The 19348-nt window shown below is 35.4% G+C and overlaps 1 protein-coding gene across 5 annotated transcripts; it reads right to left on the bottom strand.

Annotated features, from left to right (window-relative positions):
• Window positions 1-3745: 3745 nt before the first annotated feature.
• LOC147551655 (CHD3-type chromatin-remodeling factor PICKLE-like) lies at window positions 3746-17680 on the bottom strand. Of its 5 annotated transcripts, none has more exons than XR_015238662.1 (29): window positions 17188-17680; window positions 16929-17069; window positions 16700-16837; window positions 16456-16610; window positions 15568-15717; window positions 14499-14746; window positions 14293-14388; window positions 14052-14188; window positions 13720-13929; window positions 13527-13634; window positions 12133-12183; window positions 11918-12017; window positions 11190-11332; window positions 10991-11094; window positions 10594-10732; window positions 10221-10390; window positions 10069-10135; window positions 9841-9963; window positions 9080-9189; window positions 8246-8327; window positions 7352-7549; window positions 7000-7138; window positions 6813-6918; window positions 6638-6712; window positions 6388-6449; window positions 6189-6265; window positions 5708-5867; window positions 4983-5187; window positions 3746-4408 (listed from the first exon to the last, which is right to left on the bottom strand). XR_015238662.1 is itself a non-coding variant. In XM_086671952.1 (29 exons), the coding sequence occupies exons 2-29, from the start codon at window positions 17067-17069 to the stop codon at window positions 4334-4336; spliced, it is 3540 nt and encodes a 1179-aa protein (XP_086528078.1). In that variant the 5' UTR covers window positions 17188-17680; the 3' UTR covers window positions 3746-4333. The 5 variants fall into 5 exon arrangements, 4 of the variants coding, with proteins under 4 accessions (XP_086528078.1, XP_086528080.1, XP_086528079.1 ...); XM_086671952.1 differs by having other exon boundaries at window positions 5737-5867; XM_086671954.1 differs by having other exon boundaries at window positions 5737-5867; window positions 7003-7138.
• Window positions 17681-19348: the final 1668 nt, after the last annotated feature.

The raw sequence follows: 19348 nt of genomic DNA, 5'->3' as shown, positions 1-19348 counted from the left end.
TCGCGCTCTCCGCCATTGGAACCGTTTGCTTATCGGGGTTGAATTTGTCCTTTTTACGGACCACAAAGCATTACAAACACTCAATGATCAACGGACAACCGATCCGATGCATATGAGATGAATTTCATACATCCAACGATTTAATTTTGTGATTAAACATAAATCGGGTAAAACCAATACGGTGGCCGACGCCCTTAACTGAAGAGCTAGCCTCCTCACAACGATGGCAGTTCACGTCCCGGGGTTAGAAGTGATCACGGAACACTACAAGGATGATCCGAATTTCAGCATGGTTTGGGACGACTGCACCAATAACCGCTCGTCAGGTGAGTTCTTTCTTTCTGCAGGTTATCTTTTCCGAGGGCAGCAGTTATGTATTCCCAATTCCTCCCTTCGGGAACACATTATACGTGAACTACACAATGAGGGACATGTCGGCCGAGATAAGACGTTTGCATTAATCTCTGAACGTTTTTATTGGCCGAAATTACGAAGGGACGTCTCTCGTCTCGTTGAACGATGTTATACATGCCAAACAAGCAAGGGGCAAAACTCAGAATACAGGTTTTTACACTCCTCTTCCAACCCCGGTCACTATTTGGGAAGATTTATCAATAGATTTTATACTTGGTCTTCCTCGATCACAAAAAGGTAGAGATTCGATATTGGTTGTGGTTGATCGCTTCAGCAAGATAACCCACTTCATTGCATGTAAAAAAACGAACAATGCGTCTAATATTGCGAATCTATTTTTCGGGAAATTGTTCATCTCCATGCGTTACCGAAAAGTATTGTGCCCGATCGGAATGTGAAGTTTCAAAGTCACTTATGGCGCTTCTTGTGGAAGCGACTCAACACTAAACTGAACTTCAGTAGTACTTGTCACCCTCAAACTGATGGACAAACTGAGTAGTAAACCGTTCACTCGGTAATTTACTTCGTTGTATTACCAGAGACAAGGGTATTAACTGGGAACGACTCTTCCACACGCAGAGTTTGTGTACAACAGTATTGTTAACAGAACAACGAAGAAAGCTTCATTTGACATTGTGTACACGTCATCACCGAAACATGTCATGGACCTCGTCCTGCTACCATCCATTCCGGAATTCGACTCAAGCGCGGACACATTGGCTTCCACATCCTACGTCTCCACGATGAAGTTTGTCAAAATATTTTCGAAGTCAATTCGATCGGCTGACAAACTTTCGGCAGATCGCCATAGATTTCGTCGGACCTTCGAGGTTGGTGATTCGGTTATGGTTTATATATGTTTCTAAGCAACGAGCTCCGGCGGGCACTTTTAAGAAACTTGCTCAAAAGAAATTCGGTCCTTTCAAGATACTCACCAAAATCAACGACAATGCTTTTGTTATCGATCTCCCACCGGAGTTCAATATTTCATCAACTTTCAAAGTCGCCGATATATTTTCGTATTACCCGGATGAACCACTTTACAACGACACCTCGGGGGAGAGTTCTTCCTCAGCGGGGGAGTATGATGGCAACCATCTTACCTATGGGCCTCACGGCCATAGTATTAGTGGGCCTAACGACCAAGATGCTACATTAGCATAGTTTCCGGATTAACTATTTAAGAGTCCTAGCAATCAAGGAAAGTATCCTTAGTAATTATCTTGTTTCCTTTATTTGAGTCTAACTAGGAAAGTATAATCTCTATATAAGAGAAGTCTAGTTTGTTTTGTAAGACACAAATTGAATTATCAAATACAAAAGCCCCCTTGATTGCATCTTCTTCCTTTGATTATTACAGCTATTATCGTTTATCTTTCATTTATTATTATTTCTTCTTAGATATTATCAATGAGTTCTACTAATATTATGCTTCCGCAACAATCTACATCAAGTAATTTCGTTGGCTTTTGCACCAGTAACTTCCGTAAAGTTTAAATTCGGTAATTATCGTATTTATCACGTTGCATTGATGTAGCAATGCCTTTGTAATGGCTATCACAGTCAACATAAAAAAAAAAACATCTATCTTTATATAGGATTAAGATCACACCTTTGCCCATCAATATTAGCAAAATGCATTTTTACATCACCCTTCTATGGTACCAAATCACATGTTTATCCTTCTACTGTCAAATTACATTTTTGCCCTTGTGCTGTCACCGACATTCTTATCCTATTAGAGCACCGAATCTCATATTTACGATTATGTTGTTCAAGATTCTTACCAATATGGCAATATCTTTTCAAAATGATATATTTAACCTTTTATATTGAAATGACATTTTTAACCTTTACAGTATTAAATTGACATTTTTATTTTGAGGATGACAAAATAGCATTTTTACCGTTATGGATTAGCAAAATTACATTTTTATCTTATTTTATTAACAAATTCAAATTTTCTCTTTTATTTTATCAAAGTGAGTTACCATTCTTTATTAACAAAATGTCATTTGGGCAAAATAAAAGGGTAAGAACGAAATTTTAATAACAAAAAAAATAAAGTCATTAAAAACAACCATGATGGTATGTTCGACCACAATTCCGGCCGGGATATGTGGCCGGAGTATGTGGCCACATACCCCAACCGAGATTCAACCGCGATTGTGGACGATTTCTCCATCACTGGCACTACTTGCAATTTGTGTTTCCATAGCATCAACAAAACATGAAAGAGCGTGTCATCTAAATAAACTGGAAAGAAGGGACCCCATAAGAAAGCTTTGGCAAGTTTTACGGCCTATAATGCGCATATAAGAAACCGAGCTTTGCTCATTCAGCGAAAAAAGCAGCACGGAATCATATATTTCAGGTCATTCGGTGAACGAAAACACACCCAAATGACACATTTTTGCCAGTTCACCAGAAAACCAACACACACAAGTCAAAAAATCAGCACAGAGATGACATTTCAGCTCATTCAAACAAAAAACCCAACATCATATTTTATCTTTTCTTGGTGGGCAAACAGATTATTAGAATCAATGCCTGAAGCATACCTTGGTTTCTCCAATATGAGGGATTTCTTTAAGCATTGACAATACACCATCTTTACCACTGTCCTCCATTTCTTCGTGGTTTACTTCAGTTTTTTCACTCTCCTAACATAATCAAATACGCAATTTGATCTTCATTTAGCAATTGTGTTTTAAATTGTACAACTTCAAAAACTTGAAATAGGCAGAGTGCTTAGAAGGTATGGATTGTTTAACAATGCCTATAACTAATTGGAGCTAAGTAGTTGACATCTGACATAATCACACAACAGTCTATATGACTGCGATATCAGAGAAATACTGGAAATATCTAACAAAATAAACAAACTATGTGGAAATTCATATCTTTTTTTAGTCTAACCCACAAAATAAGCCAATATAGCCTTTACTTCTCCGATGTTATTGGCAAAATCAACATGGATTTCTATTATGGTATATCATATCATACGATTATCGGTACCCAATATCAGATGTCTACTACTTATGCTTCGATGAGCCATGATTTTAATGAGCCCGAACTCAAACATCACAAATCTGCTCCAAGCCTAGCGGACACGTCTACCTATATCAAATGAATATTTGTGAGGATGTTTCAACAAAGGGAAATTTTACAGGAATTTCCAAACTTGTTAAAGGCACTGTATTTTCACCAATGCCTTGATAAAAAGAAGTTGACCAAGTATGGTTAAAAGACAGCCTCAGATTCGAGCGAGCTAGATTCTTAACATAACACCTGTTGTTTTAACAGTTTTAGTACTCAACAGCCAAACTACTAGTCTCAGACCCTCAATCTCATGATCATAAAATAACAACATAAATGAGTTTCAAATTTTTATATAGAGTAGGGTTTTCAATGTTTTCAAATTAACTACTTCAAATTGTAACTAAAACATAAATTGACCATTTGTAACCAGAAGAAAAATGAGAAGAAGTTACTACTTCCCTTTCTACTTAGTCAAGGTTGGGGAACTCTGCTAGGGTCTTCTTGAATGACTATACTTGAGTCTTTGGAGTACTTTTGTATTATATTCCGCGCAGAGGATCTGAGTTTGTTGGCTGGGGCGAATAATTCAGATTAGCGGATCTGGTGGTCGCAATTGTTCTGACTTGGTAAAGGTTGTGGCAGCACCTGTAGTAGGACAAAGGACTTATTGCGATGCCCATGGACCAGTTTACGATGTCTCCTTCGCTGACGTTCGTCAAGCAGGTTATGTGGATTGGCCAAGGCCTTCTTCCGCTAATGAAAACTCGACCCCGAAGCCTCTGGAGTATCTTTTGATACATGCCTCTATCTCGTCCTTGGCAATTCCGCTGTCTTTCTGGATCCGCATCAGTAATTTCCGCATCTGGTTCGGCAAATTTCAAGTTGTTGTCGTTGCCGGATTGGACATCATTCCCTGCTCCCTGCTTGCTGTCTCGCTCAGTTCATTGTCAGCCTGTGGAAACACAACAAAGTTGAATAAGAAAAGGTAACCTCCCAAAGGACTCAGGCGCCTGCTCATTGTCAATAAATTTCTAATCGTCTAGCGAAGAAGCAAAAAACCTAGGTAATATAAGCCATCAAAGAAATCAAACATATATTCATCTCTTCACTAATATCAGCAGTGGCTTCATAAACTAGCTAAATTGAATGAAATGAGCTTATATCGAACAGTACTTGGATGGCTTGCCTATATTTGATATCCATAAAGAACATGACTGTACTTCCAACCTTTCGGTGAGAGAAATTGCCAAAGCCGGTAGCTCAAATAGACAACATAAGTGGGTTATATCGAGCCTCATACGTATATCTGATAGAGAGATGCTAGGATAAAATTCTCGTGATTCGTTTGCCCCAAAGGACTTTCTAATAAAATCTTGCACTTTCAAAGCAAAAGATAGATAAACTCTAAATCTTATCATTCTGATAATAAAAGAGCTATATTTTCCAATCATAGAAGTACTCTCTTAACTTCAGTATTGGTAATAGAGAATCAAATGACTAATCAAAGAACTAGCAGCTCAACTTACATTGAATTTTTGCAACTCAGCAGCGAGTCCTTTCTCCAAAAGATGGACCCGTTTCTTGATAAATTCAACCATTTTTTTCTGATCCATGCGAGCACTGTCAGAGGAAGAAATATTTTCACACGGACCATACTGCTCCTGACAAATAATCTGTTGAATATTTAGATCCTTGTCTTCAAGGATATCGCGCCACTTTCCATACCCATGCCTAATGATTTAAAACAGACAACAGAAAACACATCATCAGAAGGTGATAACAATGTTAAATACATTAAACCTGTAGAGAAGAACATGATTACCCATGTTAATATAACAGTTCTATTCCTCTTTCAGATTTATTCCATGTCGGACACTGATACTAGTATCAGATACAATAATACTTCTAGTCACGTCAACGGGTAATATGTGAACCTAGATATGTGCAGCTTGAATATACATACATAAAATTGTGATTGGAGAATTAAAGGTTACTCTAGGTTAATGTTGTTTGTGTACAATTTGATCCAAAAATAAATATAAGGAAAAATAATAAACTAATTCATTGCAATATATCATGTACGTGTCTGTGTTTCTATATGGTTGTATCTACGTTTTAGTTTCTTTAGGTTGTCGTATTCAATCCCTCGTTCCAGAGTTGAATACCGATGGAATCATGGAAGTACTTGTGTCCCTGTTAAATAGGAGCCTACTTTACGAATTGCAATAAACTTTTTTGTAGAAAGAATTACAATAAACTGAGAATCGTGTTTCTACATACTTCAGAACCGCATTCAATAGTAGTATATCATGTTCCTTCTTCCATGACCTCCCATCCTTCAATTGTGGATAGCGTGAAATGATTTCTTCTGAAAAAAGGGGACTATCAGGTTGTCCTTGCAAAATCTCCACCTATTATATTCCAATATATATTAGTAAGGGGTTTGAGATATCAACTTCATTAAGAAGTAAATATGACGCAAAACACACAATCCACTTGCTCATGAACTCCGGCTTAAACAATTAAATTATTGCACTAGATGGTTGTACCCGGAAAGATAACAAAAGGAAAAAACATAAATAGCCAACTTCTAAGAAAATAAAAATATTAATAAGATCACAACCGACTCACAAGTAGATAACCGAATCATAATTAGTTAACTGAATACTTGGAGATTTAATAGCATGCGAATTGTTTGAGAGAAAAATTACTTCAATTTGATAGTAACTTACCTTCTCTTTGATTGAAAGCAACTGGCCAATTCTGGCAAGGACGTCCTGTATCTGAAGTCCTTCTTTTGGTACACCATCTTTATCGAAAACCATAAAGACATAAGATATAAGACACTAACACATTAGATAAGTAAAAAGGTATTAAAAGTGTTCAACATGTAGTGACATATGCGTAAAACAGTGTTCAATGAACAAACACCTGAAAAGCATGGTGATTCAGTCATATCTTCAGCAATATGCGTCAAAAAGAGCGTTCCGTATCTGGTAAATAAGAGGGCATAATGTCAAAGCACCACACAGCTACCAAGTCACAAGTTAGTTCACTTCACTAGTTATGAGTTGTCATTCTAATTCAATTCTCATAATAAATTCAAATTGGAACAACTTTCATATCTAAAAGCCATTTGAAAAATATATCTATAGGTGTAAAACTTTATATGAACTCATACTCGTTAATTTCGGCAAAAGATTTCTGCTTTAGGCGAGGAATAAACTCATGCCAGTCATAATCACCTACACCAAAGCTGACAAATAATAGAGACTGATATTAGCTTTCAAAATAACCTCCATATAGTTCGGAAACATTGACATTTTTTTCCCATTTCAAAACTTAAATCTACATACCTCATTAATGTTTGAACAAATGTTGCCCTTTGGTGTTGGTTGAAACCAAGAACTTTAAGTGATTTTCCTTCACCTTCCGTCAATGGAAGTGGCATGTTGCTATCTCCTGTCGAAGTTTCAAATGAATTAGTCTACACGAGCAGAAAATGTGCACATGAATTCATATATCAAAAAGATGAGTAAAGACCACCTGCTCTCTTCTTTGAATGAGGCTTCCTTCCGGACGTTGTTCCAGATGAAACCGTTTCAGCTTCACTACCATCATCCTCACCACCAGAACTCATATCTTCCAAACCAAAAAGGTCGTCTCTTTCAAAAGACATCATCTACAAAGAAGCGAAGAAGAACCCAAAATATGAACTGTAGAGCTTTATCATGAAAAATGGGGATGCAGGTCTACACTGTATTCTTGGCATCTTTAGTTTTATTCATGAAAGTTATTTATTTTCTCCATAGATGGTACCTTTCTGAATCTGTAATCTCTCTACTAATATCCAGTTTGTTAAGCAAAGAAGTGTTATAGAAAAATTAGGAGATACCTGCGTGCGTTTTCTTTTCCCTTTTCCCAAAGCAGTAGACTCTTCCATTGTATGCACGTCATTTTTGTCCTTCAACAACTCTTCCCAGTAAATCTTTGTGTTTGAGCTGCTGGTTGTATCTTGATTCGCTACTGATGCCTTCTGTGCTTCCTCTTCAGCTGCAGGTTCCACTTCATCCATGTACCCAAAGTTTGCAACCTACCAGAAGTAAAAGGAAGTATCATCATTAGAAATATCAAAGGAATAGAATGCTACTAAATAGTACAGATTTGAAATTTATGCTTCCATAAATATAAAGACGTGTAACACTTTTGAGTACAAAAAGCAACCACCTCGACAGAAGTAGTAGAAACTTTTTTTGTTCAAGGAAGATAGTTTTTCAGGCAGAAAATGTTACGAAGTCTGATCTACTTTTTTGACACTTATTTTCCAAAAGTAAATGATGTTTTATTAAAAGATAATGTCCACGAAGAGTATCAAATTTTGATTAACCAAATATAGATTAAGAAAACATAGATTAACCAAATGCAGATTAATCAGATTCGCATATGATTAATCAATTACATATTTGGCAAAGAGAAGAGTCATACTGAATTTCGAGAGTCAGACAGTACAAACTTTTGTTAACTTGTGATTATGGCAGAAGGAAGAAAAGCAGGAGAGCCTAATCACATATACGCAAACACTATAAAATGATAGCACGAGAGAAAGAGAAACCTTAAAGGGGAGAATCACACACATAGTACAAACTTATGGTGGGTGTTGGTAATATATGACTATGGCAGAAGGAGATGAAAAGAAAAGCAGACGAGCCTAATCACATATGCGCAAACACTATAAAATGATAGCATGGGAAAGACAGAGACAGAGAGAGAGAGAGAGAGAGAGAGAAACCTTAAAGGCGTCGAAAAATCCATTCCCTTCTCCGTCATCCACTGTAGCCTTTTCATTTCCAGCTTGTTCGCGATCAAGTATTCTACTCAAGGTAAACTCATAAGGAAAGAGAATAACAAACAAAAATGTACACTTAGGAAGTTAGATGTAATTATGTATGTAAATATCTGTTCACGCTTACGTGCATACATGCGCGCACACACAAACACACAAAGGACATAGTTAAAGAGGAACCCTTTAGTTGAAACAATCGTTTGGGGATCTTGCAAAACAATCCAATAATGATGATATACACTTCATGGCATACATCGTTTATCAGATATAACCAGTTACGCAGCTAGGACCATAAAACAGAAATGCCCGCAGTATGACAGTTCCCAACCTTACAGACTTTCTAATTACTAGGATAATAGTTCCCAACCTTAGTATTGCTAAACACAAATTGGTTTCTTTTTGCTCCGTCCTCCCTATTTTATTGCTTTCTTATAGTTTTCTAGTTAATTCCAGTTTGCTATCATGGGTCGATTTTCTACATCTACGTGGGTCGATTTTCTAAGAAATTAGACCTTCACTTTTTGTCTACAATTTTAAAAATCTATCCTGCAAATTAGTTTACATTTTATGGGAATGGAGATTTTAATCTGGTGTCCCTATGACGATAATTGATGCTTCGGGTAGATTATCCCTCAAGATATCTCCCTTGGTATCATCTCCATATTACTTCCTTATGGACAAGATCATATCAACCCCCCCCCCCCCCCCCCCCCCCCAAGCACGTCTAGTACAACCCTAGAAGAATAAAGGCAATAACGATAACTTGTAGAACAAATTCACCTGTCTATTGCATCGTCATCGTAGTGTATATGACGAGATTTACCCGCTTCCTCGCCCTCATCAGAAAAGAGTTCCTTTGAACCATATCTCAATATGTCATCTAACTCTACCTACAAATGTTGAAACGACATGTTAGGAAAAAGGCTAATTGCAACAATAAATGAACGAACGAAGGAGAAAAATACATCTCAGAGAAGTGACTCAAAATAAAACAGCCGATCACGATGGAAACAAAAAAGAAAATATAAGATAAGAACACCACAAAAAATAGAAGATTGACATTTGCAGCAACTAAAGGAATTTTATCATCAACCGAACAACATAGCAATTCAATTGCGTAGACTCCAACTAGCGCTTTCTGTCAGTTGGGTATATCATGCAGAAGAACCATAAAATGCCCAGCACTTCAGATAAAAAGTACAATATATACCATACAAACTAAAAAACTATCCAAATATAAGAAATAAGGCCACGGACCTTACACAGGTAGTTGAATCCTAAAAAAGTATATTAAATCTTTTTGACAAAAGAAAATTTAGGCAATTGATTTTTGGTCATAAGGCTGAAATTACAATAGTAATATAGTTATAGTAATAAAATTTAGTTTAAAAAATAAGGAAAAGGAAAGAGGCTATTAGTAAGTTGGCTTTACTAATATTTTCCACGCACTTGATTCTAAGACAATATTTAGACTATTGACCATCATTTTGTTTGGTAATATGTGCAACACTATACATTTGTGGCCTAATGTAAAACATTACCTGATTAAGATTTTGTGATTCTAACCGGCCGACAACCAAATGCTCTAACACCATTTTCTTCTTCGTCAATTGCATCATTCTTTCTTCAATTGTTCCTCGTGTTATGAGCCGGTATATCATCACCTGCAACATGCGTCATCAATAAACTATAGTAGTTGCGCGTGGCATAACCACAAATTTGGTGCCAAATGCTTGCTTAGAATGAACCACAAAGGAACAAAGTCTAACCGTATTGGTCTGACCGAGCCGGTGAGCCCTAGCAATTGCTTGTAAATCAGCATGCGGGTTCCAATCACTGAAGAAACGAAAGGGTTCATAAAAATGGAATCATAATGGACATGATTACAGAGGAATTGAAACTAAAAAAACAAACAAAGTACCTGTCATAAAGAATAACTGTGTCAGCAGTAGCAAGATTTATTCCTACTCCACCGGCTCTTGTAGATAGCAGAAAACAAAATTGGGAAGAGTTCTCGGCATTGAAGCGATCAATACGAATCTGTCTTTCTGCTCCACTGACTTTCCCATCAATCCGTTCATACTGCCATTTCTTCATAAGAGAAGCAACAGAACATCAAACCAACATGTTATAAGGAAACATATACCCAGTCACTAAAAGCATACATATACCCAGTCACTAAAAGCATCAAGTCAAGACAGCAGAAGAAGAAAATCCACATTCCACAAACTTCTCAAAAAAGCAACTCTATTTACCAGAATGAGACAAATATGGCTAAGAAGTTCCTTACTAACCTTGCTACTACAATAGTCTTCCAGTAAATCTAGCATATGCTGAAATTGTGAATATATAAGAACTCTATGCCCTTGCTCTTTAAGCTTCACCATCAGCTTGTCTAGTAGATGCATTTTTCCAGAAGCATCCAGTAGCTGTCTGCTAATTAAAAGAGTAAAAGGTAATGAAGGCAAAGATAAATGCTTAAGTGATGAATAGAAATTTGGGGAATAAATTTCGACTTTCAAAACATTTGTACACGAATGAAAAATAAATACACACAATCCTACTTTGGATCATCAATTGAAATTCATGCTATCATATAGTAAATGGAAATTTAATAGGCAAATGGATGCTACTACAATCTTGAAGAAACAAATTAAACATAATCAGAGACTCAAATTTAAATGACATTACCGGTAGGCTTCATTAGCATCTTCTATCACCGGTTGAACTCCGTCTAACATATATGCATGACAGCAAAGTTTACGGAGTTCCATGACCACATTTATGAGAGAAACCTGAATAGGTTGAACAGATAATCGAGAAAAGCAATCGTCTTAACCATGAACTAGGGAGAAAAGAAGGTTGGTTTACAAAAATAAGGCATTCCTACCTGTGCATCACCCTTGCTAGTCAGTATCTCGTAATTACGAGTCAAGATCGCCTTGTAGTACTCTCTCTGTTTACTACTTAGCTCGACACGTAAAATTAGTTCCTTCTTAGGAGGCATCCCCTCCAAGACATCTTTTTTGACTCCTAATAGAACAAGTAAGAGAGTCATTTCTTAGTTAATTATCAGAAGTGCCATTTAAAAGTTTAGAACCTGTGATTTTTTTGAAGTTATTATCCCCTCAGAAATTCTAGTATTTATTCACACAACCGCACTTACTCAAGTCTAAATGTCTAATAGGTTGCTTACTCACAGAGACTTATATCGAAGTAAATACTAGACATATTGAAGTACAATTTAAATCTAAAGAAAAGTTCAGATTAGTTCTTCAAATAAACTCGATGTTGCTGAAAAATAAATACCATAACTTGTCTTTTTAACTAAAAAAAACAAAATACAAATATTAAGTTTTTAAGTAAACAAAATTTGACAAGTATTTTTAACTAAAAAAGCTTAAAATTTGGGCCTTCGGCCCAATTATCTGAGGAAAATAGAACCCTCAATGTAAATGTTTCATCAACATTCAACTCCTTGCTTCTTTCAAAAATAAAAACTAGAAATGCGGTAATTATGTCTTCTTGAACGTTTCAAAAGAAAATAAGCCTTGCCAAATGTATTTCAAAAGATATGAAAAGGTCAATATGTTGTATAGAAATATTCAAGATACATACTTCTAAGAAGATGCGGTGCCAACATTTTATGAAGTCTTGCAATCTGCTCCTCTTGTATAATATCTTTGAATTCCTTCCGGAAATCTTCTAAACTATCAAACTGCAACCACATTGAGAAGCCAAAACTGAAACTATCTTAAAATTCATGACAAGTTATACGCTAGACTTTGCGCTCCGTGAAAAATAAAGAAAAAATCTTTAAAAAAAATACAAACCTTCCTAGCATCAAGAAAGTGCATCAGCATGAATAGCTCGTCCAGGTTGTTCTGAAAATGGATCAAACCAGCGACCACAAATGAGTTCCCACAGGCCACAAGCAATTATATATGGACAGAAAGATCTTCATTCTTATTAGTTATTTTCTCATTTAATGTTTTAGATTTTTTACTATACTTGCAGAATTTGAAATATGTAGTAATGATGTTCTTAGATCTACTACTGATTCGGTGATATATTGTATACAAAGGTGGCTAAATATTTAACTTGTTTTCATTGTAAATATATAGTTTGGGGTTATAAATCATCATGGGCTCGAAGCATAAAAGCAAACAAATAAATAATTCTCTCGCATTAGCAATGATGCCAAATAATAATAAATCTGAAAATGGATCACACCGACGACCACCACTGATTTCCCACAACCAATTATATAGGGATTTCATTACTGATTTTCTCATTTAATGTTTAGATTTTATACTAAAATTGCAGTAGAATAGTTGGTGATGTTGGTCTTAGAATTTACTATTAATTCGATGATTTATTGTATTTAAAGGTGGTTATATTCTTAACTTGTTCACATTGTATATAAATAGTTATAAATTATTACGATTCGAAGTCATTAAAACATACAAATAAATAATTATTTGGAATTAACAATGATACGAAATAATAAGAAATATGAAAATGGATCAAACCAATTATACAGCGTATTAAAGTTCTTATTTCATTTTTATTAGTGATTTCGCATTTAATGTTTAGATTTTCTACTAAAATTGCAGAATTTGGCTAATAAGGTAACCTGTTTTCATTGTATATAAATATTTTGGGATTATAAATTATTATGGGTTGAAATCAGAAAAGCAAACAAACCCAATTTTTTTGGCATTAACAGTGATAGAAATGAGTTCACACAACCAATTCTATAGGATCTGAAAAATATCGTTTCATTTCTATTATGTGATTTATTTTTAAAGGAGGCTAAATACTTAACTTGTTTATGTTGTAAATTAATAGTTTGGGGTTATAAATGATTATTGGATTGAAGTCATGATAGCAAACGGCTAAATAGTTTTTGGCACTAACAATGCTACCAAATAATAATAAATATGAAAATGGATCGAACCAGTGACCACCAATGAGTTCTCAAGACCAATTATATAGGGTCTGAAAGATCTTACTTCTTTTTGCTATAATTTTCTCAGTTACTGTTTATATTTTCTACTAATATTGCAGAAACTGGGATAGATAGTAATGTTGTTTTTAAATCTACTCTGTGATTTATTGTATTTAAAGGTGGTTAAATACTTAATGATCCATGACTATTTCCATCCTTAATGAAAGGAAAGTGAGGTAGCACGTAGACACAAAACAATTAAGATAAGGAATGAACCTGAAGGGGAGTCCCTGTTAGAAGCACACGGTGATTACTCGTAAGTAGCTTCAGTGAGTGAAATAATTTTGAATCTTTGTTCTTAAGTCGATGGCCTTCATCAACAATCTACAAAACAATTATCACTATATCAACATTTACGTTTCAAAAGAATTTGGCAAACAAATCAAATAACAATCTAACGTGATCTTACCACACACTCCCATTTTATTGGTTTTAGATATGTGGAGTCCGAATTAACTGTGTCATACGATGTTAGTAGGACATCAAGCTTTAAGTTGCCTTGCTTGTTTTCAGCTTCACCAGTTTTCATTTTCTTCTTATTCTTAAGTTGACCTTTAGGGAAGTAAAACTCATAGTCCCTGATGATCTTACGAGCCGCACCATTTCCATGATACATCACCTGAAGTAAGTTTGGTTTCAAATCAGAACAGTGAAAACAATTTTCCACAACACATGTTAACATGAAATGAACTGAGAATGTGAGAATTAGTCGATAAGATCAAAGTCAATTTGTGTACATACAACGTTCAATTGAGGTGCCCAGATTGCAAACTCACGCTCCCAATTACGCAATGTTGAAAGAGGTCCAACTACTAAATGGGGAAAGTGGTTCTCTTCACATAGAGATGCTATGAAAGCAATACTCTGTATGGTTTTACCTACACACAATAAAAATTTAAGTGTCAGTCCACAGCCCCACGCTAGTTAGTAATGTGAGCAAGAAAATCTCATAAATTTTAAAATTTCTTGTAAAGAAGCTCACCAAGACCCATCTCGTCTGCGAGAATGACATGTGTATGTTTAGACCAAGAGAAGCGTAAGAAATTCAACCCTTCCAACTGATAGGAATGTAATGAGCCTTCATTGAACCAAAGCTTATTAGATATTTTGGCAGTCCACAAGCAAAATAATAATTACAAAAAAGAACTATGTGTTAGCCCTGGAATGGACTGCATAGAGAATAAGTACCTCCAAAAAGAAATTCAGGGGTGTGATTGAACTGTTGAAATTCTTGTTGCTTCTCTCTTGATACCTTCGCATCTCTAGTAGAGCTTCTGCACTTCCTTGAAGATGCATTGCGGGAGGGCGAATTAATTCTTTCAAAATTTTCAATTTTAGATTGAAACCCTGCAATGTCTGATTCAACTTCCCACTGACACTTGTCATAGTCAAGATCTTTCCATTTAACAAAAAATTCTCTCTCATCGCCGTTGTCCCTGTAGAAATTAAGTAAATGATACTACTTATATGATGTAAGTGCCGCGGAAGCATTAAGAAATAACACTAATAACTAACTAAAACAATAAATAAGTAACATTCAGGAAAGATTAAGAATAGTTAGAAACAAAGAGCATACAAATAATTGCAACCAAGAGAATTGTGGTACGTTAGATGATGAAACGAAAGAGAACATAACTACCCCAATTATAGGCAGGGGAAAGCCAGTGGGGACATGTGCCCCTACTGGTCAAAGGTAAAAGACAGTAAGACACTCTTACTTCTTTTAACGCAATCCAACAACTATAGCTCTGTCAAACCCATTTCACCACATTAACTCTTCCTAACTCAAACCCAAAAACGTCATTTGTTCTTTAGCAAATATCCCCAATCCCCCGCACCAAACCCAAAATAAGTACCTTTTTAATAGATACGATTGAATAACATTAGTAATGTATTTTCTTTTAGATTCAGGAATGTGCTCAGCCAACTTGAAATTTTTCCATATTTAAGAAACAAAATGATTTTGCAATTATTACGCTTCCGACTTAAGATTGGTAGGATATGATTTCGGGACCATCAGAGCAGCCTGCTAAAGTAAGGGACTTCTACAAGAAACTCTTCATAGAACTAGGGGTTATGGCCGAATGGAGATCGAAACTAGGTGATATAGATTTCGCGAAGATATCAAGTAGACAAAAGGAGGAACATAAATGCAGTCAAAAGTTCAGGATCAGATTAACCTCCAATTTGAAATTTAACCAACCTGCAATTTCACATAATCTAAGTATCATTTCTAATAGCACCGATGGTTGCATACCTGCTGGCGAGAATCCTATCAACAGTCGTCCATTCAGGTCGGATCGCATCATCTTCAGAGTTACTCTGTGCTTCTCTATCGAAGTTCTTCACTTTCGTTCTCAGATGAGGGTTTGTCTTGTAAGCCTTTAGAAATGCATTCTCATGTACCCTGAGTCAAATGGTAAACAGAAAGTTAGTGAATATCTCAACTGGCAACCTCGAGAGGCCAAAAGAACAAGAGCATTCGTACATAAGCAAACAAATAGAACTGCAGCCAATGTCGGATATATTGCAGTTAGGAAACACCAAGAAAAATAAAAACCGGGTTGAAAACAAAACATAATAGACCAGTACCAAACTGCGAAAGTACCAATTATGTCATCTTTTTCTGTGAATGCTGCACCTAAGCTCTAAAACACAAGACATATTTCAAATGGCGGGAACTATATTGGCTAATTGATGCTCTTTATGGAAAAAACTAGGCGGAGTCAATCAGTAATCTACTACAGTTGTCTGAAGAATTTCTTATCCTGGTATTGCCGCCCACCTTAGGCCCAGTTGTAGATAATGCGGGAGTTGATTAAAGCAACAATTTCTTTATGGATGGAACCTTAGTGCAAAGAAGTCAGCATAACAATCTGATTGTTGGTCTTCTTATAGGTGTGTGATTCAATAAATTTCCATGTTAACATTCCCATAAATTCTATAAATAAGTGCATTGTTTGCTTTCTTAATCTTATTAGTTTCCTTTCCTTTTGAGAGAAGTGAAATCTTCTATTAGTAAGACAAAGCACAAGCGGGAAGTGACAACATGTTTTGCAGGACAATCTAATCTAACAGCTCTTTTCACAAACAGATTTCTCGTATAAAAATGATCAGTATCCACAAATAAGAGCTCAAGAATTACCATGTGCAGTGAAGATGAGACAGGTCTTTCCACTTGACAAGATATTGTTTAACAAATATTTGTTCCGAGCCAGGCTTTGAGGCATCGCTTTCATCATCTATAGTAGGTTGCATTTTGCAGTCCAATATCTTTTCGATTTCATTTAAAGGACTCACCTGCAACATTCAGACCTTGGATAACTAAACCATAAAATCGATAACCAAGTTTAAATCAAAACTATTGAATTATAACCCAAGTATCATACACATTCTGGGCATCTCCAACTTTCAGGAGGAGGACGTCTCACTCGGCGAAGTAAACATTTTGAATGGTAAGCATAAGTGCAAGTCTCGCATTTAATAAGATCCCCACTTTCTCCACAACTTTGACATGAATCATCTTTCTACAATTGAAAATAGAGAAATATAGATCAAGTAAAACATACTAATATATAACTGCAAATTTGAAAATGCTAAGTGAAAACCCTAACTTACAGCATCAGTTCTAACAATTCTTTCAAGCTTATCTTGACCCTTTGGTTCTTGAACAAAATAAGCTTCATCATCTGATTCATCAAGATTATACAACGGTCTTCGATTTGACCTATTTCGCAGTCTCTCAACCAAACTACTCATCTGCTACATAAGAGAATTATGGATTAACATTTGCAATTATAAGGTTGTCGATCAAACTGGTCTAAAAGAATCATAATAACCATTTGATATCTTCTAGTTAAGAAACTAAGATTTATACCAGTTTGATTGATCTCAATGATCAGAAAAATCATCTTGATGATCAACTAATTCTGAAGAGAAAAATTTAGGTTACATCTTGAAGATGTTTATGTCAACTAATTCTGAAGAGGAAAATCATCTATATTTTGCTCTGGTTTGATCCATTGGTATAAGTTTACTAGGGTTTAACTTTTCATTAATCTTCTTAGACAATGACTATGAGAAGATAATTGGGAGGAACACAAAATGACCAAATTTCAAGTTAAACCTAAACTATATAAGCAAGGGTATACTTTTTCCCGGGAGAAAAGACAATTGCTAAATAAAACTACAATTAGGCTTTTTGATTTTGATCAATTACGATATTTTTTTCCATTAGAAAAATGAGAGTATCACGGAATGAGGTTAAAAAATAGGTCACTATTTGGAGAATAAAGAAAAATATCCGGAGTATAAAATTTTTCTACAAATTGGTCTAACTGCTCCTTTCTCTGTTAGCACCGTCCAACTATGTAGGCACCGGTCAAAGTGGAGTTAACCCTAACCCCTCCATCCATCTCTCACATAATCTCACGAATCTAAAACAAGGACATCCATTAATTTCAATCCTTTCTATCAAACTTTCTATCAAACATAACAATTATTAGTTTCAAACTATTTTTGGGCTTTCTTCGAAACCTTGTTTTTTCATCCATAGAGATTGTTAAAGTTTGAACAAAATTGTGGGTAGAATCAGTAAGTAGCATCCTTGAAAGTTAAAGACCTAAATGGGGGTAAGTTCATGGCTGTTAGGAATATAGTCCAATATAGTCTCACATTGTTCAATTGCTTAAATTTTTTTCTTGTACTACTCCTTATAATGATCTTATATAATAGCTATGAAAATCAATACAAATCATTACAATTCTCTTTTCTTACATGGTATCAGAACTTCTAGGTTTTTTTTTCTTGGGTTAGTCAATAGAGTCTTCCGCTTGCCGGCGGCGGTAGTTCCATTAATGGCTACCGTTCGCCAGCTTTTATCGGTTTTTAGTTCAAGTTTAGTGTTTTTTTTGTTTTTTCCTTTCCAATAAGAGTAGTTATTTTCTATTGTTGAGATCTAATCATTCTTCAATACTTTTCTCTAATCATTCATGGTCAAATGATGTGGCAGAGAGAGAAAATGAGATGGAGGAGAGAGAGTAACGGAAAGTTACAGATAATGGAAAAAGGGGGTCATATGGGTATTTTCTCTAATCTAGGGGACCAGGCAGGAAGCTGGTCACAAAGTTGGGGCCCATTTGGAAAATAACCCTAGTTATAACAATCAAACCCTAGCTTGTTTTATTGGTTACTCTAGTATAGCTCGTGTCTCCGCCACCGGATAATTTGTCGATCATGTTAGCAGATGAAGACAAATCACAATCATACAACAAAAAGAAATGTCGATCAAATTCCTACAAAATTCATCTCTTGAAAATCAAAATAAAATTATTTTTTGCCTCAATATTAACATAACCAACACAAATTTAAGATGAAAATGGTAGGTAGTTATTTTAAGAATAAGTGGGGAGTTATATGTTGAGAGGTAGTTAAATTAGTTCCATCAAGAACTTAACATTAATTATAAGGTTGTGCATGTTCAACTCGCTAGACTGTTACTGATATTGTACGGCTTGGCAGTTTCCAACTGCTTGAGTTTAATTATTTCGCCAAAAACGATATTATGCTTTATAACTAGGTATGTGTATTGAATAGTTTCCGTGTTCTATTTATTCTATTTGAGTAATTAAATGTCATAAATACAACGTTTTTACGTAAGAGATGGCTATTGACTAAATTAATCGTTCTTCTTTTGTTATCCAAATGTTTCTTTTTTGCATCTTATATTAGAGGCTAGTCATAGTTTCGGCATGACCAGGAAATAAAGACAGAACTAACAGATTGATGACCCATTCCACCTCTCTAAAACGATAATGATTTGGATTGTTTTTCGTCAAAAGAAAAAAGAGATAAGTCGGGGGTTTCTTAACTCGTTCCAATTCAAAAGGACCCCCAATCTTCATGCATAAAATCATTAGGAGAACAGGAATGATGAGCAACTAATGAGTTGGGGTATATTGGGATAGAAAAATATTCTACACAAAGATAAGACTACTTGATTTGTGTTTAACATAGAATTACTTTGTTAATGAGCAAAA

Source organism: Eschscholzia californica, unplaced genomic scaffold (genome assembly GCF_041429995.1).
Source record: "Eschscholzia californica isolate CP2 unplaced genomic scaffold, dmEscCali1.0.p SCAF_3, whole genome shotgun sequence".
Classification (NCBI taxonomy): Eukaryota; Viridiplantae; Streptophyta; class Magnoliopsida; order Ranunculales; family Papaveraceae; genus Eschscholzia; species Eschscholzia californica.
The sequence above is the reverse complement of the archived record's forward strand: the minus strand, read 5'-3'. Positions and strand labels throughout refer to the sequence as shown.

Bases quoted from the DNA above. Each gene is read 5' to 3' on its own strand.
- LOC147551655 (XM_086671952.1), bottom strand. From the start codon at position 17,069: ATGAGTAGTTTGGTTGAGAGACTGCGAAATAGGTCAAATCGAAGACCG. The intron at 13,635-13,719 runs GTAAGATCACGT...ATTGTTTTGTAG, and splicing joins CAATAAAATGGGAGTGTGTG to ATTGTTGATGAAGGCCATCG. The intron at 6,919-6,999 runs GTCTTTACTCAT...AAACTTCGACAG, and splicing joins TTCAAAGAAGAGAGCAGGTG to GAGATAGCAACATGCCACTT.